This window comes from Poecilia reticulata, chromosome 6 (assembly GCF_904066995.2).
Source record: "Poecilia reticulata chromosome 6, P_reticulata-male-v2, whole genome shotgun sequence".
NCBI classification, from domain to species: Eukaryota; Metazoa; Chordata; class Actinopteri; order Cyprinodontiformes; family Poeciliidae; genus Poecilia; species Poecilia reticulata.
Genome location: NC_088835.1, coordinates 27,229,209 through 27,248,003, shown reverse-complemented (window position 1 = coordinate 27,248,003; position 18,795 = coordinate 27,229,209). Strand labels below are relative to the sequence as shown.

Sequence of the window (18,795 nt, the reverse complement as noted above, 5' to 3'; positions counted from 1 at the left end):
TGTTTCTTTTTAAACTTTTTATCTGCAACACAAATGTTAAATAAGAAGCTTAGAAAACAGGTTGGGTAGAAAAAGACGCTGAAAGCAGCAGCTGCTTCCGGTTTCAGTCCAGCGGTTCCTGCTTGATCCGGACCGGGGTGCTGCTGACGGACCGGCTCGGCCTCAGTTCTCGACACAGGACGTATTCGCTGAACTGGGTCGAGTCGACACCGCCGCCGCAGGACGCCTTGATGCTGAAGCCTTTGAGGAAAAGACGCTCTAGAACCTGCAGAGGGCAAAGTAAGGGTTCTGATTAGGGCCATAAATAAGATGATTCACTACTCCCTTAGACCTTTTAGTGTTGCAGATTGGCTGCCATCCAGCAGAGGGCGCTGCTGGTCATTCTTAAACTGAGCTATTGATCCAGAAAAAGATTGCGCTGCTATGCTGCTATGCTTCCATGCTGCCAAAGCAGAATGGAGAAAGATGGCGAAGGCACTTTATGCTGCTCCGGTGTGAAACAAAAACACTCAAGCTCCTTAAGTTATATTTTATTCATATTTCTAGGTTTGTTATTGTGAGAAATTTTCTGTTTATTTGGTCAGGTGACAAAATGTTAAAATGTAACCATTTGTTGTGGTCCAGGCTTGATTTTAGTGGAATGGCTGCTTATTTGGTCGATGAGGCCAATAAACTTCAGATTAATTCATTAATTGATAAAAGTAAGTTTCTCCCTAATTTAATCATTTCTGCCATCCAGCAGAGGGCGCCACTGGCCATAATTAAACAGAGCTAGATGATGCAGAAACAAAGATGGCGGAGTAAAACCACAACAGGAAAGGAACATGAAGACATGGACATTTCTGAATTTTGAAGTCAATTTTGTTATTTTCTTCTAGAAAATTTCGGAATTTTTTTGATGGAAATGTGTTATTTTTCTAAATCTACAATGGCCCTGATACTCTGTCAACGCAGGTATCTGCTCTGTGATTGGCTGGCTCACCTGTACGGAGTTCAGCCTGCAGTAGCCGTTGAGCGGGAAGCGGATTACATGGGTTGGGTCGAGGTTCCAGCCGGCGTTCACCGAGTTACACATGACGTCTCCGGTCTCAGGAAAGGCCTCCTCGATCAGAACCTTCTCCCCGCTCAGGGCGATCCGCTCGCCCAGATCGGGCGTGACCCGAACCACCAAGCACTCGCACGGCGCCCCCGACCGCCGGGCCTCGCGCTCCGCCTGCCAACGCTCCAGGTCCCGGACCATCGGCGCCAGCTGGTAGAACCGGGCCTCCTCGTACAGTTGGGGGAAATCCTGAGAGACGAACGAACAGCTGGATGAGAATCTGCTGCTGGAGGAACCAGATCTGTTCAGGAATCTGTTCAAAGACTCATATCCTCTGGATCTGATTTCAGTACTTTTAGGTCTGTTAATGAAATTATTGGGAAATATTTTGATTTCCAGGTTTTATTCACCAACATGTAATCTAGATCCCTTCCTTTTATTTCTGCTTTTTTCTCCTGCACTCCTTCCTTCACTCTTTTCTTTCCTTCATTTCCTTCATTCCTGTCCTTTCTTGCTTGCTTTTTTTTCTTCCCCTCCACAACCTATTTATTTTTCCTTCCTTCCTCTAACTCTTTATGAGTGGTGAAAGTTCTGACCCGGTCCACATAGGTTGTGACCCCTGTAGGTGACCTTTGACCCACCTGAAAGTCTTCTGGCAGCAGCAGCTTGCAGGTCCTCAGGTAGCTCAGGATGAACCTGAAGATTTCTCCGTCTCTGTCGATGAAGTAATGCTGCTTCAGGCTGTCCAACACGATGGGCTCGTTGCCGCTGAACAGACGGCCGATCCTGGAAACCGATCACGTATCAATACCACACCGGCTGATCTGATCAGAGAAACAGAATCTCTGTACGGTCCTAAACATTTAGAATGTTTTTTAATCGCTATTTCATAATTATTAGACTAATTTAGCATAAAAGCTGCTTCACATCGTCCGATTTCAGATGGCCATGAATTCTGTTTTGGAAAATGTTATTATCTGACAATATATTATGACTTTATTACCAGATGATACAATATTTCATCACAATCCTCTTTTGATTGTAAGAAAATACATAACATTTTATATTAATCACATCAAATTTTATTTTATTTCTTCAGTTCTGTTTTTTTCCCCCTTTGGTCTTTTTCTCGTCAGAAATGTTTCCATTTCTTGCTTGCTACGTTAGCTCGGCCAATCAGAAATTTAACATCAGAAATATTTAAAATATATATATTTTAACTTATATGTTATCATAAAAAACAGATTCAATAACAATAAACAAGAATTATGATGAAAATCTATATTAAAAATGTGTGAAATACACTTTTTTCCCCTCCAACTTGCTGAGCCCCCACAGCGCCCCCTGGCGACCCAATATAAGTACTTTACAACTATTACTCCATTACAGTTTTTCAGTACTCTACCCATCTCTGTGTAATATGAAGATAAATATCAGATATTTACTCTTATGTACTTACTGCTGAACTAGCTAGGACCATTGAATCATTGATTGTATTTTGTTGATAAATATTTCTCTTCCAAATTGATCAAGAATGTCAATACACTTTGTTTTTGTTGGTCAGGAAGTCATGGTTTAGCTGTGCTTTCGCTTCCCTACCAAGATGGCGCGGATCACCTTCGGTTCAGACTTATGGGATCTATGTAATCTCAATAGAAGTGACTTTTTTCTCCACCTCTAGTGCAGACTGTTCTCTTCAAACTACAAATCAAACTTTGTCTGAACCAAATTGTTCCTCAGAACCAACTGTTGTGAGTTTGCAGGTGTGTCATGACGATGTGTAACTCATCACACCTGTCCACTCCGTCTCACCTGGACTCTGGAAACTTGGTGAGCGTCGCCAGGCTGCTGGTGTACATGTGTCCGCCCACGTCGATGTGAACCGGGGCATTGGCCTTGGTGAGCTGGGCGGGGGACGGGATGCCCTGCGCCGTCATGGGGGAGACAGGTGAGTGGCTCAGAGACATCCTGGACAGGCTCCGCCTCTCCTGCTGGACAGAGGGAACAGGTGTGAGGAGTTTTAGCTGTGGGTCATTAAAAAAAAACTTTACTTCCTGTTTCATTAAAAGCGCCAAGTCCATTGTGAGTCATCTAAGGTCTTCTCTTGTATCACCAGGGACAATCGCCTTTCTGTAACAAAGGGCTAAACTGAAGATCCTTCCTGCTCACAGCATCACCATCCACAATGATTCTGTGAAGATACTTAAATTATAAAAGTTACACCAATATTTAATCTTCCTTCTGGAATAAATCAAGTATTTTTGAATTGAGTAGAATGGTTAGTCTCATAAAGTGACAGCAACAGCTCTGGGTAATAACAGAGGAGATATTAGCATGATGTCCTGGGGGGTTAATGGGAGGGTCTAACTGGATTACCTCCCTCCACTGCCCCATTCCCGGTACCACGAGGCTGTGAAGAAGCATGAGGGAAACAGGAGTCTAGGCCCTGCAGCCTGAATGCTGCCTGCAGCCAAACACCCCCGCGCCTCCCCATGCGCGTGCATGTGCCATGATGTGACCTACAGATGGGAGCGTGTGCACAGACACATTGTGTGATGAAATATCTGCAGGTTTTAAGGCCAAACGGGCAGCTTTCTGCGCCTTATTCCAGTCCCCGTCAGGAAATCTGGACATTTAAGCCTCTTCTTAAATTAAAACTAAAAGACCTAGTTGGATAATTTATTTCTGCTGATTACGGCTCTCCGAGGCCTTTAAGAGAATTCGGGTTGTAAAATATCTATCAGCAGGGACGTTCACTGTATTAAAAATGCCGCTTTAAGTAGCTAGCGCCGCATTTCTGTCGGGAAGAACAAGTAGCGATTAGAGAAGGAAAAGTTCCATTTTAGTTTAAAAACCTACAACTTTAAAACTGGTATCTAGTGCCGATTTTAGAGTCGTATCGTGTTTTTAGTAGCTCGTGTTGAGTTTGGTGATATCGGTTCTTTGAACGGAATAAAGAGTCCATAAAGCATAAAACTGGAGGTTTTTAAATTAAGTCTGGTTTCACGTCAGGACCATCGACAGTGTTGAATATCAGGTTTAAACGAGCAGCGCGGTTTTTTTTTTCTCACCTGGGAGGACACCGACACGGAAGACATGGACAGCAGCTCGGTATCTCCAGCTGAAGTTCGGTTGGGTTCGGCTCCAGGCCGTCTCGACTTCGTCTCCGTCCTTTTGGTAAGGGTGCGTAAAGCAGAAATAAAACCAGAACCAAGAGAGAGGAGCGCAGGCTGCAGGACGAGTTTGCCCCGGGGCACCTCAGGCCCTCGGGGCCGGGAATAGGTTCTCCTGCCCGGACTTGTTTTTGAGGAGCGGAAAGCGGAGCGCGGGGCTCCGGCTGGTGACGCACTCTGCCCGGGATAAACTGGGCTGCTCGGTCCGGTAAGGCTCACCACCATCCGCAGGGCTCAGACGCTGATCCACCCGGACATGGAGGTCCAACATCCCCCTGGTTCTGGACTAAATGGCGTCTGGCGTCACGCTTCATGCCTACCGCAGCCTGGGGCCAAATGCGCCATTTCAATTAATGCGCACTGATAGATGGAGATCTTCGCCGCAGGGCAGAAAACACCGGGCCGCTCCATGGCGCTCATCTGCCGGGTCCATGCTCCTCCTCCTCCTCCTCCTGCTGCTGCTGCTGATGGTGGGGACGGGCGACAACGGAACCACCGACCCCTCCACGAATCTCAGAACCATAATGGACTGCAGAGTGATAAAAAAAAGATTTCAAATTCAAATCTTTCCAGGTTAAACCTCCCGCCGTTTCAGTATATTCTTGCTGCAGTTGATTAGTTTCTTTTGTCATTGTTGTGAGTCGCACACTCTGAAAACAAGTAATCGACTTATTATTAGATTAACATAAGTTCAAATCGATTAACTAACAGCATTAAACCTTCTTTTATTATTGTAGTTTGGCCACCATCCAGCAGAGGGCGCCGCTGTTCATCCTTATGCGGAGCCGTTGATACAGAAACAAAGATGGCGGAAGCCATACCAGAATGGGAAAGAGAAATGGTGGAACAAAGCGTGATTCTGTTTGAAATATAAAAACTCGACAATCTCCTTACGTTTCACCTGCTGTGATATTTTATAAATGTCAATATCTTGTTTATCATTGTGAGAAAACCACAATTTTCAGTTTATCCAGGTGTTTATTCTGTCAGAAACACAACTGATGAAGTAATAACATTTAATAAAATTTATGAAAAATGTAGGTCGATCCTCTTGACACTAGAGAAGAATCTTTTTTTGTTGTCAGTTTTTTCCTTTGACTTATTGGTAGCCAGTGATAAGATCAATCAAATTTAGATTAACTATTTTATCAATGACCTGTTACTGTAATTTGTTGTTTTTTTAAACATTTTTACAAGCACAAAACGTTGCTGAAGAAACATTTCTTTAGCAACTTTTCAGAGTGACAAATCCAAGCATATGCAGAGAATGTTGAGTGGAAGGAAAACATGTAATAAAAGGTGCAATAGGAACAGGGATAGCCACAGCCTTCACTGGAATCAGATATATTCTGGTTCACTTTGAAAGGACTGAGGCTACTTCATTTTCTCACTATTTTTTCTAAAAGAGAAATTACAAATGACAGAAAATATTTTCAATAATTTGATGATGCGTTAAAAGATTAAATCTGTTAAACTGACACCAAATCAGTATGTTCACAACGACCAACATTCCTCATTTTATCTTTTGTTATTTTTTGTGTTGGAGTTCTCACAAAATTTCTACTTTTCTCTCTTAATATTACAACTTTATTCTGGTAATATTAACACTTTATTCTCACATTATTTCACTTTTATTGTGTTACTGCAACTGTATTCTTGACATATCACTTGATTAAAAAAAAAAAGATAAAAAAAATCTTATTCTGACCCGTGTATTTTGTGGTAGAGTTCACCTGAATTCAAATAATAATAAATAACAAAGTAATAAATTGGGCTGTGAAACTCGAGGAGTTCATTTGTAGAATGGTAGAAAAAAAATCCAAAAAGCAAACCAAAAATATCAATTTATCGCACAGCCAAACCCTAATATAGGAATGATAATCAAAATTACAAGAAATAAATATATGTGCAAAATCATGCATTATTAAATGCAAACCTCCCTGCGGCTTCATACAAACACTACAGACGCATTAAATGTTTCACTCAGTTGATCGTTTTCCAAAGAGAAAGAAAAAGCATCTTCCTCACTCTGATTAAACAAACTTTAATGTTTTACTGAATAAAAAAGGTTGAAAAAAAAAAACCCTGCAGCTAATTTCATTAAGTCACTTAAACATCTAAATATCTGCTAAACTCACCGCAGGCTACAGCTCACAGAGGAAGAGGAGGAGCTGTGCTGTAACCATGGCGATGATGAAACAGTAAGGCTGCAACTGAATGAATGAGGTGTTAACATCTGAGAGGAATTCAATGTAAAGTTCACAGAAACTGAAGAAACTTCACGTCTAAATGAGTCTGAACTTCACTGAGATGTTTGTAAAACCCAAAGATCTTCTGTTCAGCTGGGTAACACAAAACAACCAGAATATGTTTACTTAAATTTAGGCCAACCATTTGTGCAATATTATAAGCTTAGTAACATAGAATGCTAAAGTAGGTGCATTTGGAAAGAATAGAGGGGAAGAAGAAGAGTTAAACTGAAATAGTTTAAAGCTACAAAAGTTTTAAACATTGCATTATGAAACAACTCCAAACTGACCAGAAAATTACTACTACATATTAGATAGAAAAGAACAAGAAGTAACTTTCCAAAGAGAAACTAAATCTGATTTTTTTAAAAATAAAGTAACAAATTTAAAAATTTTAAATTCTGAGATTTAAAAAAATTGACTTTTTTCTAGCAAATTTTCTGCTTTTCAAATTCAAGATTTTCCGAGATTAAGCTCTAAATTTCCTTTATTTTTTTCTAGCAAATCTTTGACTTTTCAAGCTCAGAAATTTCCAAGTATTTATTATTAGATTTCCTTTTTTTCATTCATATGCCGTGAAAAGGTTTTGTATATCAAGTGAAATTGCAAAAACCGTAAGTGCCACCAGAGGGAGCCACAGTTCTATTTTCTGACCGGCCCTCATTCCGACAACAGGCTGAAATTTAGATGCTGAATCTCAATTTTACCTAAACTTTACATGCATATGTTTATTCAAGCTCATCGTTGTTAATCAGTATAAAAAGAATAACTTTTTTTTTTTTTTTTTACCAATTTAACTGGAATACTTTTGTCTGAATTCCTCGTTATAAACCCCTCTTACACTCCTGTTCTGTGGTGCGTTTGAGAGCAACCCGTTTAGTGCGTTCTCTTTAAACGCACGTCAAGCCACGCCCCTCTCCAGGTCGTTGAGCGTTCCACTCCACCGCGTTCGGCTATTTTTGTAGCTCCATAGCAGAGATATGATTATCTAGCTGCTAGATTCTAGCAGCACTGAAAATCATATCAATTACCAAAATGATAATAATAATTATTATTATATTTAAAACATGTACGGTTATGTCCTCAAGGAGCTAAAGCCGAGAACACGTAGCGCTAACAGTAGGAGGGATGATGCTAGCACTATGAAAACAATAGCCAGGGCACAATAAATTAATGTCTAAAATAAAGTTAGTTTGCTTTAGCGTTATTTTAAACTTACCACTTTGCTGTATCTGTCGCTGCTGTAAATGAAAGAAATTGACCCCTCAATCAGGCGAAGTCTTTCGGCAGATTCTTCTTGGTACTGGCCGGATGTTACCGCGGTAAAGCTAGCCGGTGTTACGTCAATCCATCAGATACGGTTCCCCTTGCGGCAAGAAGACGCAGGGGGAACCGTATCTGATGGAAACGCGGATTGACGTAACACCGGCAAGCTTTACCGCGGTCGGATGTTGCCGAAGCAGTCCTCCTTTAAATGGTTCGCAAAGATAACTTTCTCCACCGATATGGTTATATTTCCAAAAAAATATAAAATGTAACCAGTAACTTCGAAGTGGTTCATTTGTTGGTGTAATAATGTAATGCTGTGACCATAGGAGGCGCTGTTGCATTGGTTTTACACCATGAGTTGGCCTCAAAGAAGAGAATGTACGACGCGATTAGAGCAGTCAGAAGAGATCAAGAAAAAGCCGAGCAAACCCATTTTTCTTGTACCAAACTGTTTGTGATCAATTTCTCGTTCTTCAACTTCCAAAGTATTAAAAAGTAAATAATATGACAATATGACGGCTATTATGATCATAGTGTAACTTATTGTAACATGTGGAACCACCAGGGGTCGCCCCCCACATAGTGAGCTCCCATAAAAGGGAGGCTGTCAGGCTGGTGGCCAATTGTCAATCTCCTCTGTGCTCGTCCAGGTGTGTTGGCCCACGCGTTTGCGATCAGGTTTGTGTGTGTTGATTTTTGTTGTAAAGACAAAACTCTTTTAATTTGATTATACTAAGTCAGTGTTTGTGGTGTTTTTATATAGGGCCACATTTCATGTTTTGATCGGACGATTGCTCTACCTGGGCGTGCGGTTGGTCGACGCTGCAGGTAGGCGTTGTATATTTTTTAACTGGATTGAATTGCATGTTTTTTATTTCAAATATTTAATAGGCATTTGGTAATTTTAGTTTTTTTTGCAGTCGTCTCTGCACCCTGCTGTTCTTTGAGTTTGATTTTCTTTTTCTATTGTTTTTTCATTTATTTCATCTATTGTTTTCGCAAATACACATCCTCTTATTTTGTAATAATAAATACTGTCCCTTTTTATACTGGTTGTTTTTATTGTACTATAAGTGGCCGTAACATTATAGTAAAACCAAGCTAATTCTGGTGACTTTTTATTTCCTCTAATAGAGTATCATTTGACCAACAGAGGTGGGTTGAGTAGGAAAAATTGTACTAATGTACATGTTTACTTGAGTAAAAGTAATAGTAAGAAAACATTCCATAAAGACTACTTTAGCACTGAATAACATTGGTACAATATTTTTAAAATAATGTCAATTAAGGAACTGTTATAATACATTTATACTTGTTTGTATTTATATTCAAATTTTCAAAATCCCATTTTTTTGCATTTCATGTGAAGATGTTTATTATTGACTGTTGTTAATTTATGTCAAAAGTAATGCATTTACAGATTTGTTTCATATGCTATACAGAGGCTACCTGCAAGTAACATTCAACCGTGTCTCATTAAGAAAAGATGATCAGTATTTTTTAATTTTTTGTTTCTAATGTTAAGCCTTGCAAAGACTAAGACTTTGATGTAGTTATTAAATTTTAACAATAAATTTTATTTTCATCTACTTTCAGTTGACCTTAGTGAAAGGTGCCACCATTGTGAGGTAAAACCACAGAAGAAGAGGAAGGTAAACTGATGTAGAAGAAACGGCTAAAGCTATTAACTACTTGGGTAATTTTGTTAAACCACAAAATGAAGACCCAGGATCAGGATGGAGAAACTCAGCTGGCCTGGGAACGGCTTGTACCTCCTGAGAACGAGCTGCACCTTCAGCTTCTCCACGATCATAAAAAGAGTAAAGAATAAAGAAAACTGAAACGCAAACAGCTATTAAAAACTGCAATGTTTATTTAACATGATATAAAACAGATGGGATATGAACGTTTGCAAATCAAATCTGTATGTACGTACCTATATATTGGGTATATATTCCCATCCTGATGCACCATGTACATTATATACACAGTAAACCTCTGATAGTTACACTTTATACACACACGCAAAAATATCTTCAATTTACAAAGGCTCCTTTTTTTTATTGCTTTTTTCTTTTAGACATGCATTATTTTCAGCTCCAGGGCTTTAAACCGACATGTCCTAAAATAGTACCAAACTCTGAAATTTTGTCCATCTCTCAATTTAAATATATATCTCAGACATAGGGAACAGAGAGCGACTTAAGTCAGAACATTCAAATATGTATATGTATCGGCAGCTGACTGGAAACATCGAAATTTACAAATCATTTTAGTCTGCAAGATTAAAGTTGCTCCAATATTATATATGAGGAATACAGATCTGGTATTAATCAGTATAGACAAGTGTTCTTTACAATAAATTGATAAATATAACTAGTTAGCTAAATGTCAACATCTGAAAAGCAATCTGAATTAAATATTAAAGATTAAATTTAGCTAAAAGAATACGCAGAAGCATCTTAAAACCTTGGAAAAAGTGTTGAAACGCGAGTGGAAAAAGGCCTAAAATACTCTGTATTCAGTCTGTAACCTCCCATATATACAGGTAGACCTATATTGCAACAACCTATAAAAACTAAAAATATAATAAAAACAAACTGAAAATGAAACTGCAGCGTCAACGGTAAAAAAAAAAAAAAAAAAAAAGGAAAATGGGGAGAGAGTTTCCTCTCGAGGTGGGGAAATGTAACCGAAGACTGGCGTACATGCTTCAGATGTCACAGTGAGGATACAGAAGTCCGAGGCTAAACGCTGCCAGGCTGAAGTTGGCAGTTTCACGTTCTGTAGGTCAAGGCCTTGTGCTGATCTCCAGGAAGAAAATCCTCAGGAGGAGTTTATGCTTCCCTTGTTACGTCCTTCATGTGTAGGTCTTCACTGAGGCCAGAGCCTGTGCTGGAGGGCCAGACATGGAGATCAAAATTACTTTCAGGTGGATTTTTTTACCTGATAAAATAAGCATTTTAAAACACAAAACGCTTTGTAACAGACTTGAACCTTTTATATTTTGTCATTCATGTGTCTTATTGGGATTTTGACCGACACAAAGTAGTGAATAATTGCCACAATGTAATACAATGTTTTTACAATTTTATATTAACAGACTTTTGAAAGTTTGCATTAGCAAATTAGCACCTTTTACTGCAGCTACACCTGCAAGGCTTTCAAATGATTCTTTATAAAACAGATGAAGCTCAGATCTGATGGAGAAAATTTCAATCTTTGTCACAGATTCTCAACTGTAATGAAGTTTTAACATAAAGACAAGTGAAATACAGTGCAGGAGCTTCATCCTGGAAGGCGGGGCTAGGTCCAACCAGGTGTTCTGCACAAGTGAATGGTTGTCATGGCAATTAAAGGATTCCTCAAACATGCATTAAAGAGTAAGGTATGTTTTTGATGAGGGCCTAACATTATAATATTCAAAAAAAGTTAATTTTACATAATACTGTCCCTTTAAAGGCTACTAGTTGTGCTGAATTTTATTTTGGGCAATATTATTTGATGTACTCCTAATGACTTTCAGATCTTAAATCATCAAAAAGTTTTGCTATATAACATAAAATCCCAATAATGAACATTGAAGTTATTTACTGGAAGGCACACATGTATGTATGTATGAAATACTGGACAGTAACACCAAGTCAAACCATGCTGACGCACAGCAACAAAGAATACATGACAGCACCTGATAACCGTTCCCTTCATCATAGCATGTTTTACAAATTATGATTGAGAAATTAATTGTACAGAAATATGATTATGAACAAAACAGGATGATGAAGGACCTTACTGGTGCCACTACACACACATGAAGTGAGAGCCGTCAGTGAGCTGAGGGGGTGTGTTGGGAGACTGTGGGGGTGAGGAAGAAGATGACAGGCTTTTCACTGCAATTAAAAAAAGCAACATGTTGAACACACAGCCACACACAAATGATAATTAAAAAAAAATATTAGGTCAATAAGCAATTACTAAATGACCAAACAGCAGAATTAAACAATAAGGTCGATGAAATAAATTAGGAAATTAAAAGAGTGTGTTAGGAGATGTTAATTACTAATGGAAGCAGAAAGTTTGTGTCCAAGAACACCCTCCCACCAGTTTTTGTTCAAGATCATGCGTTTCTTCAGTGTAATCCCCTCCATGTGTCTGTCGTCCCTGCAGACGTACCTGCTACCAGCTTACTGCGTTTGGAGGCCTCCGCTGCCAGTTCATAGGAGATATTAATCATCTTCTCCTTCTCCTGTACGGTAACCTCCTCTTCATTCACGTCCTCTGGGCTTAAAGCTAAACTTGGTAGCACATTCGCCATGCTAGGAAAAAAACACACAAATGGCTTCTGTAGTGCATACTGCAGCTTTTATATATACAGTGCAGTAACAAGGTGTTTGCCCACTTATATTTTGTTCTTTTCCTAATATTTTTTTTGCCACGGTTGAATAATAATAATAATAATAATAGTGATAATAAACCATAGTGTCATAAAACCATCATCATAAATGTTTTAGATTATTAATTTTATTTAATGGTTACCCATTGAACAGGTTAGGATCAGTCTCTGGGCTACAACTACTCTACATTTTTTACACAACATCCTTCTGAGATAATGAGATTTTAGTCTGGTCAGTGTGTTCTGATGAAATGTTCTGGAACTCAGCTTGGGTTGCTTGGTAACGGGCAGAGTTCCACTGGGGTTGCTAGGTAACGGGACTGGGCTTCTCTGGGGTCACTAGGTGAAGGGCAGTGCCTGCTGATTTGTGACGTTACATATGAAGAATGTTTGAAACAGCTCACTTTCTAGACATCAAAAACATTAACTAGATGTCAAAAACTGTCTGGATGTTTTTATTTAAGCGCTTGGGCTGTTTTTAGAAGCAGCAGAGACCCAGAAAGTAGTACATAAATACAAAAAAAAATGTAAATTTCCCCTTTATTTAAACATTTTGCAGCACTGGTGGAGTTTATTCACAGTTATCAGACATGCAGAAAACTGTCAGGAAACAAACCACGAGTCTCTATTTGGTAAATGTTAATATCAGACAGAGATAACCTAAGTAAATATAAGATCATCAATATTTAATCTAGGGCTACAACTAACAATTATTTCATCTAAATCTGATAAAAAATAAAAGTTGCCACATGCTGTAATTTCTTCATTTAATCACTTGAACTTTTTAATGCAATATTAAAAATACAGTAAAAGTTGCAAATAAACAGCTAAGTTCCTTTTTTGAATAACACAATGCAAATTTTACAGACTGGAGTCATTTTGTTGTGAAGGTTCTTCCTATTTGTGGTTCTCTGGAGTCCCAAACCTTTAGAAACGGCTTTCTAACTCTTCACAGACAGATGGATGTGAACGACTTTATTTCCAACCTGTTGTTGGATTTCTTTGGGTATGTTGCTTCTAAAATTGTTGTCAGCTGTTGCATTTTTTAAGTTAAGTTAACCACAGTTTATTGAAGCTTTAACAAGGGGTACCAATCACATTTTTATAGTTTTTTCCCCTTTAATCAGCAAAATCATACCTTTAAAACTGCTTGTTGTATTCACTCAGGTTATATTTGTCTAACATTAAAGTTTGTTTCATGATCTGAACATCTGTAAGGGGGAAAATACTTTTTACAAACACAAACTTGTTTGTAACCTCTAGAGATGTGCCGATCAGGTTTTTTCCTGCCGATACCAATACCGATCACCCATGAGGGCCGATCACCAATACCGATCACCGACACATAATTATTTTTTTATTTTTTTATCATAATCACTACCGGTTACATTATGTGGAAAAAGGAACCATGAATTCACCTTAATTTAGATAAAAACTTGTTTTTAATAACTTTTTCCAAGAAGAAAACTAAACAAAACAGACATTGTGCAAATTATACTGCTATTGATAATACTATCTTTAACAGACTGAAAACATATGAAGATTCTGAAGAGGCTAAATAATAAGAGTCAAAAATAAAACCTCTCAACATTGCAAAAAAAAATTCAAGTATAAAACTTAACATTCAAAGGCAAAAACAGGATCCATTACAATAAATGATTCTGAGTTACTGAATGAAAACTTCCTGATAGCATGGCGGCTAGCTGATTACTGCTAGTTCTGAGTGGCTGTTTCTGACTGAGCGGAGTAATTATGCAGAACAGGGAGGAGATCGATTATTTTTTTTTTTAGAGATTATCTGTCTCATGTTAGGACAGCGAAAGTTTTAATACGTATGTAAAATTTATTTTTTTAGCTTAGATGCTCCAGCTTTAAGCAGAGGTTCGGTGTGAGAGTCACTACCAGGTGGAGCAGAAGCGGAGCGCCGTCTGTGAAATAGACGGAGCTTTAGCGCGTAGCGGCGGTTCAACAGCGAGAACAAAAACACACCGTAGCTCGAAGACTTAAATAATTTTGCGGGTTATTTGTTTAGCTTTCTGACCGTCATGCTAATCCGGGTGAGTGTTTGTAGCTGTGCGCTGCTTTACCTGCTATCTGATCCTCCGTATGTATTTTTTTACTGCAGTGAGCTTCAAAGTAGCCAAACTCTGTCAAGTATGGCATTGTTTTTATACCATTTTAGATTTGTTGTGTTGATGCATTTTGACGTGCTTCAATTTTCCGCCGCAAAACGCAAACCTCCCCATTCACTCAGTGCGTTATAGTTCCACATCGCTTAGGATTTGTTGCTGCGCGTTGGCGCAGTGTGAAGGAAAGAGGAGACCAGCTGCACAGGCAGGCTGAGAAATGAGATGCAGGTGATCGGTATGTGTGATCGGCAAAAAGAGACCGTGATCGACGATCACCGATCATGCACTTTTTCACGGAAATCAGCCGATTATGATCGGTGGCCGATCGATCGGCACACCTCTAGTAACCTCTAAGTTTATCTGTAAAGCCTAATAACTCAATCTGCTGAGAAATATTATTTAGCTGCAAGAAGCTCATTTATATACAGAATATTTCTCTTATTAAGTGCCTGAACAGAAATATCCATAGTTTAATGTTACCGACTCGTGTATATTTACCTGTTTTTTGCTATTAGGGCTTTAATACGATCCACTTTCCGCCGCTTATCGGCCTCCTGCTCAGGACTCAGCGGCTCTTCTGGGTCTGACTCAATGTAACGCTCAGGAATCAGAACTTTGTCTGGAACAGAAAGCTGGGAAAGAAAAACAAGAACCTGTTAGACATTTCATATAAATCAGCTGCTTTGCAGATGACAAATAAAGAAAATAAAACTGATACTGATAGAGTTTAATAGATTTCCTCACCCGTTGTGTGTTAACATTAGGACTGAAGCTAATGATTATCTTAGAAATCAATTATTCTGACGATTAATCAAATCTTTAGATAAAAAAAGTCACATTCTGTAGATTTTTCGCTTAACCACTTAAGCCTTTTTTACACAATATAGAAATACATTAAAAAATGGAGATAAGCAAATAATTGAGTCCCTTTTTTAATATAACAAAAATAACTTAATTGTCTAAAATGCAATAACATAGTAATCCTTCAGTGAATGTTTGATCATTTGTAGCAAAGGATGCTAAAAAAATATTGTATACTTTCCCGTTGATTATTTTTTCAATTAATAATTGGGTGGCTAAAGGTGCTTATTAGGATTTTTATTTTTTTTTATACAAAATCTGAAGCAGGTGATGCTAAAACTGCCACTTGAGGAGTTATGGGTAGAATATATTCAAAAATATTATTTTTTTCAGTTTAAATGCAAAATGTACTTATTTTTTGTATTGTGTCTTGATTACTGCTCTGACTGTGCTGTTCTTTCAGGAAATGGCTATTTTTAGAGTCGTCGTACTCCAGTTAACGATTTAACAATTACTAAATTATAAGACAATTATTTTAAAAAAATCGATCACGATAATGCGGTTCATCATTTCAGCCCTAGCTGACACCACACCAAACCTGTCTAGTTGCACCAGAGTGTGGTGACTGGTGTTCTGTCGGTTTACCTCTCGGTCCAGGTTGAAATGATCGTCCTGTGAGGATTCTTTGAGGCGGGCGATCTCCTCTGCGGGCGTCTCCTGCTCCCTCACCAAGTTCTGGTGTCTGAGCGACGCCTCCAGCTCCTGAATGTCACTGCTCATCACCTCATCTCTGCGCCTCATTTGGGACTAAACATGACAACAAACAAAGAAAAAAAAGACAAAAATTACAGGATTTGATGTGGCGCGTAAGGAAAAATTCACCAATCGGTCGGAGATTATAACGGCCTAAAATCTATAGACGTATACAATCAATGTTTAAGCAAATTTTTAAAGCAGGTACGAACGCTTTGTGTGAATAAAGACTTCGTACTCTTTATTCACACAATAAAGAGGGAATACATGTACAGTAGTACATGTTACTACTGTACATGTAGTAACATGTATGTTACTACATGTACAGTATTAAGTACATGTAGTAACATACATGTAGGAACATGTATGTTACTACATGTACAGAGTAAGTACATATAGTAACATACATGTTACTATATGTAGTAACATGTATGTTACTACATCTACAGAGTAAGTACATGTAGTAACATACATGTAGGCTGTATTAGCTTGCAGATAAAAGCATTAGAAAATTAGAAAAGCTAATTTTGTTAGTCCAGCAGTAAATATCACTGACATCTATCTTAGTATTACACAGGTGTGGGCAGAGTATTCAAAAGTTGTAATAGAGTATTATGTGGAATGCATTTATATAGTTCATATGTAGATAGGAATGACTAGAGAGTTAACTGTAAAGCTTGTGGCTTTTTTGTTGTTGTTATAGCAACTCCATAGCAACTGCCTGCCAACATGGCTGTCAGTTACAAAGTTCACAGATGTTTGACGTAACATCAAAGCTATGATTAGGTCACCTTTGATAAAACATTGAAATCTGCAGATCCAAACTCAAAGAAAACTGAACACGAGTATGAGTCATTAAATCATTAAATGGGTGTCGGTGGACCAGCACCTTCATGCTGTGGAAATGATTCTCTCTGTTGAACGAGTGACTGCGTGAGGGCGTGTTCTCCAGGCTGCCTCCCCGGAAGCTCAGCGACTTCTTCTTCTCCCTGAGGGAGCCCTGCTGGTGGCGGCGAATCCGCTCCATCTGCTCCTCCACGCTCATCCTGGGCCGGCTGCCGTCCACCGCGCACAGCTGCTGCTCCACGGCGCTGCGCGGCCGGTCCTAGACACACACCAAAACACAATCTTCATTTGAACCGTGACCCAAAGCAGAGAGCCACTGGCTTTTCCCACAGTAAAGTTCAAACACTTGTCAAGCATTTTCAAGGTCAGTTTTCAAACTGTTCCAGCAGCACACTTTGGAGATAAAAACAATACAACTCAACTACAAAAGACAGTTTAGACTCACCGTTTTATGATACAATTTATAACTGTTGTTAATAATATCTTGAGATAGTATTCTACATTCCACAGCAGGGACATGCTAAACTAAAATAAAACTAAAATGGTAACACTTTATTTGATAGGATGCGCATGATACTGTCATAAACATGAAAGGAATATTCATGAATGTTTATACCTGAAGTGTCATTCAGTAAATGATGACACTTTTAATGCAAAGTTGATACTTTTAATGAACTTTTAACACAACTTTTGGTGAAACTTTGAACTAAAAGTGTCATTATTTACTGAATGACACTTTGACAGTCGTAAAAATTTATGAAGGTTCCTTTATTCTCAGATTGTGACTTTATTACTTTATTCTCATAATTTTATTTTTTATCATAAGTACAGACCCTGTGACACGACACGCACAGCTTAAAAATAGCACAACAATATGGCCAAGACGTCCAGCACTGCGACAATATTGCCACAGCAGTCACTTGTTTTTATGTGAGGGGAAATGGTGTCACGGTCTAGTTAGGTCAGCCCCCCTGACGCAGCTTTAACTGTAAAACTGGGGATTGTTGAATATACTGTAAAATTTACCAACAATAGAGAAAAAGTGACTTCTTAGACTGTTGGATGTTTTATTAATGTTTCCGTTCTGTGAACCAGACTGAGGTGAAGCCCAAACAGCCTGGCTGCTGTTGCTGGCACGCTCCTGCAGACACACATGGCTGCGCTCTGAGGGCTCGGGGCTTATTACTGCCTGAATAGGAGAGGCTGATGATGTGAAGTTGCTAATTTTCCGGTTTCTGCTTTGCTGAAGGACTAGCAGATGTGGACCTGGTGTTAAGTCCAAGTACCGTCCAAGCTGGACCGAAGCTAAACCTTACTAGCTTCAGAAACAATCCAGTTGGAATTTCGATGAACCAAGAGATAAATTGTGTTATATATTCATGTTTCTTTAAACAGAAAGCCATGCAGACACACTGGGAAGGGGACACACCCTTCTGCGTGGTGCACTAATGATATGGTTGGTGTATGTAAAATGATAGTGTTTGAGGCTGGAAACTGCATAAAGCTGCTTTAAGAGCATGAGTAATAGCCTGGCCATGTGTTGCACAACTTGCACACAATTAAAATGGGAATAAATACAATTTGAGAAAATTAGATGGTGTCAAGTTCACAGCTGCCTCCAAAAAGTTCACCATGATAGAATCAAAAACAGTAATTTTGTTCCATTTCTACAGATTAAACAGCTGAAACACTGAGATTAAGTTTCTGATCCACGTTTGGTGACTGACCGTCCTGAGATCAGGCTTCTTGGTTTTCCTCAGTGTGACGTAAGATGCGATGGAGGAAGACTCAGGCACTGGAGATTTGGTTCTGGGTGGGACGATGCCAACAGGGTAAGACATGCCTAAATGGAGAGGTAAAAGAAACATACTAAAAAACGTTATCAAAATTCAAATAGTATCAGAAAGATGCAATATCTATAGAGAGATTAGTTGTTTGTAAACATGGTGGATGTAAAAAAAGAGCCAGCTTCCCTTTAAACCATGGCCGGTTGCCATGGTTACACACTGTTGCCGTTTTAACATAAGCCAGCATGTTGTAAGCAAAAGAGTGTTTATTACAGCATGATAAAATAAGTTATGCCACCAAACTGACATTAGTCATTAAAATAAGTCTCAACTAGCCAAACTCGCTACATGCAGGT

General features: G+C 38.9%; 2 protein-coding genes and 2 long non-coding RNA genes across 17 annotated transcripts in view; 2 read left to right on the top strand and 2 right to left on the bottom strand.

Moving 5' to 3' along the window:
• Positions 1-3: 3 nt before the first annotated feature.
• LOC103466385 (BTB/POZ domain-containing protein kctd15-like) lies at positions 4-4,754 on the bottom strand. 2 transcript variants are annotated; one of them, XM_008411905.3, is made up of 5 exons: positions 4,111-4,754; positions 2,852-3,030; positions 1,681-1,825; positions 983-1,288; positions 4-265 (listed from the first exon to the last, which is right to left on the bottom strand). In XM_008411905.3, the coding sequence occupies exons 1-5, from the start codon at positions 4,435-4,437 to the stop codon at positions 104-106; spliced, it is 1,119 nt and encodes a 372-aa protein (XP_008410127.1). In that variant the 5' UTR covers positions 4,438-4,754; the 3' UTR covers positions 4-103. The 2 variants fall into 2 exon arrangements, with proteins under 2 accessions (XP_008410127.1, XP_008410130.1); XM_008411908.3 differs by having other exon boundaries at positions 2,852-3,027; positions 4,111-4,747.
• On the top strand, positions 4,685-5,252 carry LOC145552022 (uncharacterized). The gene is made up of 2 exons (XR_014087958.1): positions 4,685-4,785; positions 4,950-5,252. It is a non-coding gene; the product is annotated as an uncharacterized LOC145552022 (long non-coding RNA).
• A 3,095-nt stretch (positions 5,253-8,347) lies between these two features.
• Positions 8,348-9,770, top strand: LOC103466388 (uncharacterized). The gene is made up of 3 exons (XR_533939.3): positions 8,348-8,408; positions 8,494-8,558; positions 9,327-9,770. It is a non-coding gene; the product is annotated as an uncharacterized LOC103466388 (long non-coding RNA).
• The window catches only part of LOC103466386 (pleckstrin homology domain-containing family A member 5-like), a 120,642-nt gene continuing 111,430 nt past the window's right edge, over positions 9,584-18,795 (bottom strand). For 9 of the 13 annotated variants that reach the window (XM_008411909.3, XM_008411916.3, XM_008411912.3 and 6 more), the window contains 7 exons: positions 18,380-18,495; positions 16,696-16,911; positions 15,699-15,860; positions 14,751-14,884; positions 11,904-12,046; positions 11,542-11,620; positions 9,584-10,625 (listed from right to left, as the gene is read on the bottom strand). In XM_008411909.3, coding sequence (XP_008410131.1) covers positions 10,568-10,625; positions 11,542-11,620; positions 11,904-12,046; positions 14,751-14,884; positions 15,699-15,860; positions 16,696-16,911; positions 18,380-18,495 — 908 coding nt within the window. In that variant the 3' untranslated portion in view covers positions 9,584-10,567. Of the gene's footprint in view, positions 10,626-11,518; positions 11,621-11,903; positions 12,047-14,750; positions 14,885-15,698; positions 15,861-16,695; positions 16,912-18,379; positions 18,496-18,795 lie in introns of all 13 variants that reach the window. The other 4 variants (XM_008411910.3, XM_081608289.1, XM_008411911.3 and 1 more) reach the window with 3 other exon arrangements.

Bases quoted from the DNA above. Each gene is read 5' to 3' on its own strand.
- LOC103466385 (XM_008411905.3), bottom strand. From the start codon at position 4,437: ATGGTGGTGAGCCTTACCGGACCGAGCAGCCCAGTTTATCCCGGGCAG. The intron at 1,289-1,680 runs GTGGGTCAAAGG...TTCGTCTCTCAG, and splicing joins TGCTGCCAGAAGACTTTCAG to GATTTCCCCCAACTGTACGA. The intron at 266-982 runs GTGAGCCAGCCA...TGCCCTCTGCAG, and splicing joins GCAGGCTGAACTCCGTACAG to GTTCTAGAGCGTCTTTTCCT.